Raw genomic sequence first — 3,073 nt, 5'->3', positions numbered from 1 at the left:
TTCCTTGCGTTGACAATTTAAATGTGCTGCATTATTTTGCTCATTGCGCCCTCCTGTGGCCTCGGGAGACAAGACAAAAGATTCCTTGAGACCTATTTAATCTACATATAAAACATTAGAAATTAGATATTTGTTTAATTTTTATTTTGTGTCTGATTGTTAAAACAAAAAATATTTGTTGTTTGTCTCAATAAATTGGGTTAATTTAAAAATACAGTGGTTACATTTAAAAAAAAAATTCTATAGCTCTTTGTTTTAAAAAGGTTATAAAAAATTTCAATAATTATCGATACCGAACGATATGAAACATTATATCGTTGATAGATTTTTTAGCTATATCGCCCAGCCCTAGTAATATATTCATATGAGCTATTTAATACGTATAATAGTATACTTGTTTTTTTTTTAAATGTTCATGATTTGGATACATTTAGAAGGTCTCCTCACTAGTGTTTATGTTTGTCCTCCAGCACACAGCCGCTGGTGCCGAAGGAGGCGGTCAGTCATTGGTGTCTCCTGGCTCTTGTCTGGAGGATTTCCGCGCCACCCCCTTCATCGAGTGCAACGGAGCCCGCGGCACCTGCCACTACTTCTCCAACAAATACAGTTTCTGGTTGACCACGGTAGAGCAGAACGAACAGTTCGTCCAGGGTCCTTCCCAGGAGACGCTGAAGGGAGATGAGTACCGGTCACGCATCAGTCGCTGTCAAGTCTGCATGAAGATCTTGTAGCTGGTAGATGCACTGCAGGAGACTTTAACGAAACGATTGGAAGAAGAGTGGATGGGATAAGATGAGTAGAGGAAGATAAAGGATACAAACATGAACTGACTGAATCGATTTCATGCCCTTGATGCCCAACAGTGGTAATACGAAGGGCTAAGGTGAGTCCATGGTAAATATCGTGGTTGGAATGAAAAGAAGTGGAGAAAGAGATTTTACTCTTTATCGGTTTATCAACAGTGGTGCTATGTTGTGTTTTTGTGTTAAAGCTTTTTCTTTAAGTTGTCATATTCACGGCTACCTCAGAGAGTGCATCCCAGACTCCCAGTGGATGGCACGGAATAATACAGTACACCTTGATTTTTCAAAAGAATCCATGCAGCGATGAAAACATTACTGCAGTTCATGTATATGTTTTGGCTTCAGTCGCCTGTGTTGGTGCTTTCTTCACATTCGTGTAAACCATTCGTTGTTCTTGGACAAACCAGCACTTTGCAATCTACATGAATAAGATTGTCCTCATGGTTGTCACTTGAAATGATTAGTCTAACCCCATACATATTCTATATGAATTGCACTGAACTTAAAAAAATATGTTAAAGTTCTTTCACATGCAGTTGATCTAAATTCATCCAGTTCACCTAATGATAGGTTCAATTTTCTTTATTGGTAAGAACATTCAAACATCCATCAAACATGATGAGGATGGTTAATACCTTACAGATCATCGCTTGGTCTTTTAAGGTGTAGGTTTTCAGCCTCAGTAATTCATTACATGACCAAAAATGTGTATAATATTTTTTAGATTCAAAATGTCATTTCCTTTTTATAAAATGTCTAATTTACTGTGTGCATTGCAGGTGATAAATAGACTAATTTTGAAGTGGCCAGTCTCTTAGAGAGACTGGTTGATATATAACCACTATGACCACTAAGCCTTTCAATCTCTCATTGGTAGCCCTGAGTATACATACATTACTTCTGTTCGTGTTACATTTCATCTTGTGTCTGTAAGTGGTTAGATTGTGGTCTATTCATTTCATCCCCTTGGTAGAAAGATGTACATTCAATTCATTGTACATTTAATAATAGGGAAAGATTTAATATTTCCCCGTTTATGTTGCTTTTAGTTATTTTCTAAAATAAAACAATGTACATTTGTGAAGATTGACTGTCACAAGTGGGCAATTTTATTATGTTTTTACTGCTGTGAGACTAAAAAAAGAGATGTATAATTTCAGAACCTGATAAATGTTAATAACTGAGCATTAAACATATTTTTAATGAGGATGACATTTTCCAGTATTTCATATAGTGATGTAAATGTTTGATCTGAATGCTCACAGTGAGTACATGTATGAAACCTCTCAAATAAAAGTATTCAAACTTTTACATGTTGTCTTTGATTACATTACTGTTGTGATGTAAATCTTTTTAATCTCTATTACCACATGACTGGCAAAATCACTTAAACGATAAACCGATAGCACTGGCACTCAGTTTTGGGTTTATATCAGTAAGTTTTGAGAAGTGATGGAATGGGAGAAATGGATCTTTTTGAAATGCTGAATCTGAATTCAAAAGACGAGTCCGACTGCGGGCATTGTGCGGACCTGCCGGCCCGCGTGCTCCGGACCCGCCGCGATGTGGCTCGCGGCCTATTCGGGATGAGGCCCACTGCCGCCAGCGTGCCGCTGGTGGGCCCTCCCGGTGCCGGGACCGTCGTCTTGCCGCTCCACCAACCCCAACGGTCGCCCCGTTCCCCGGCCCCCTTCCCCGAGGACTGCTTCCACCCTCCTTCCAACATCGCAGAGTTTGTGTCCTTTGGCCAGGAGGACGGGGATGACACGATGTCCATCTCTGCCTCGGAGAGGGAAGATTGGGCGGGATCGGAGTCCGATCAGTCGGACGGCATGGGGACCCCAGACCTCCAGGAGGAGTTCATGAGGGTTCTGTCGAAGGCTGTCCAGGAGTTGGAGCTTACCTGGAGTCCTCCAGAGGAGCCTGCGAGGAGTAAGCTCGACTCCTGGTATTTCAGGTCCACCCAGAAAGCTGACTCGAGGGCGTCGGTCCCCTTTTTCCCCGACGTGCATGAGCAGCTGGTGAAAACATGGTCTGCGCCCCAATCAGCGCGTGTCCACTCTGCCACACAGGCCATTTTTTCCCACGTGGATGGGGCGGAGGCCCACGGGTATGTGCGCTCTCCCCCTGTCGAGGAGACTGTCGCTGCGCACCTGTGTCCTGCAGCAGCCAAGACCCTAGGCTCAGACATCAGCCTCCCCTCAAAGCCGTGCAGGACCACCGCCCACCTTGCCAATAAAGCATATGCGTCTGATGGCGAGGCGGCTTCC

General features: G+C 42.9%; 1 protein-coding gene across 1 annotated transcript in view; it reads left to right on the top strand.

Annotated features, from left to right (window-relative positions):
* Positions 1 to 2,004, top strand: part of LOC107750310 (collagen alpha-6(IV) chain-like) — a 121,209-nt gene extending 119,205 nt beyond the window's left edge. The window contains exon 47 of the mRNA XM_016565635.1: positions 471 to 2,004. Within this exon, the coding sequence (XP_016421121.1) occupies positions 471 to 731 (261 nt within the window). The 3' untranslated portion in view covers positions 732 to 2,004. The remainder of the gene's footprint in view (positions 1 to 470) is intronic.
* The last annotated feature ends 1,069 nt before the right edge of the window (positions 2,005 to 3,073 follow it).

The sequence above is a fragment of the Sinocyclocheilus rhinocerous genome, unplaced genomic scaffold (genome assembly GCF_001515625.1).
Source record: "Sinocyclocheilus rhinocerous isolate Xijiao unplaced genomic scaffold, SAMN03320098_v1.1 scaffold692, whole genome shotgun sequence".
In the NCBI taxonomy this organism is placed as follows: Eukaryota; Metazoa; Chordata; class Actinopteri; order Cypriniformes; family Cyprinidae; genus Sinocyclocheilus; species Sinocyclocheilus rhinocerous.
The sequence above is the reverse complement of the archived record's forward strand: the minus strand, read 5'-3'. Positions and strand labels throughout refer to the sequence as shown.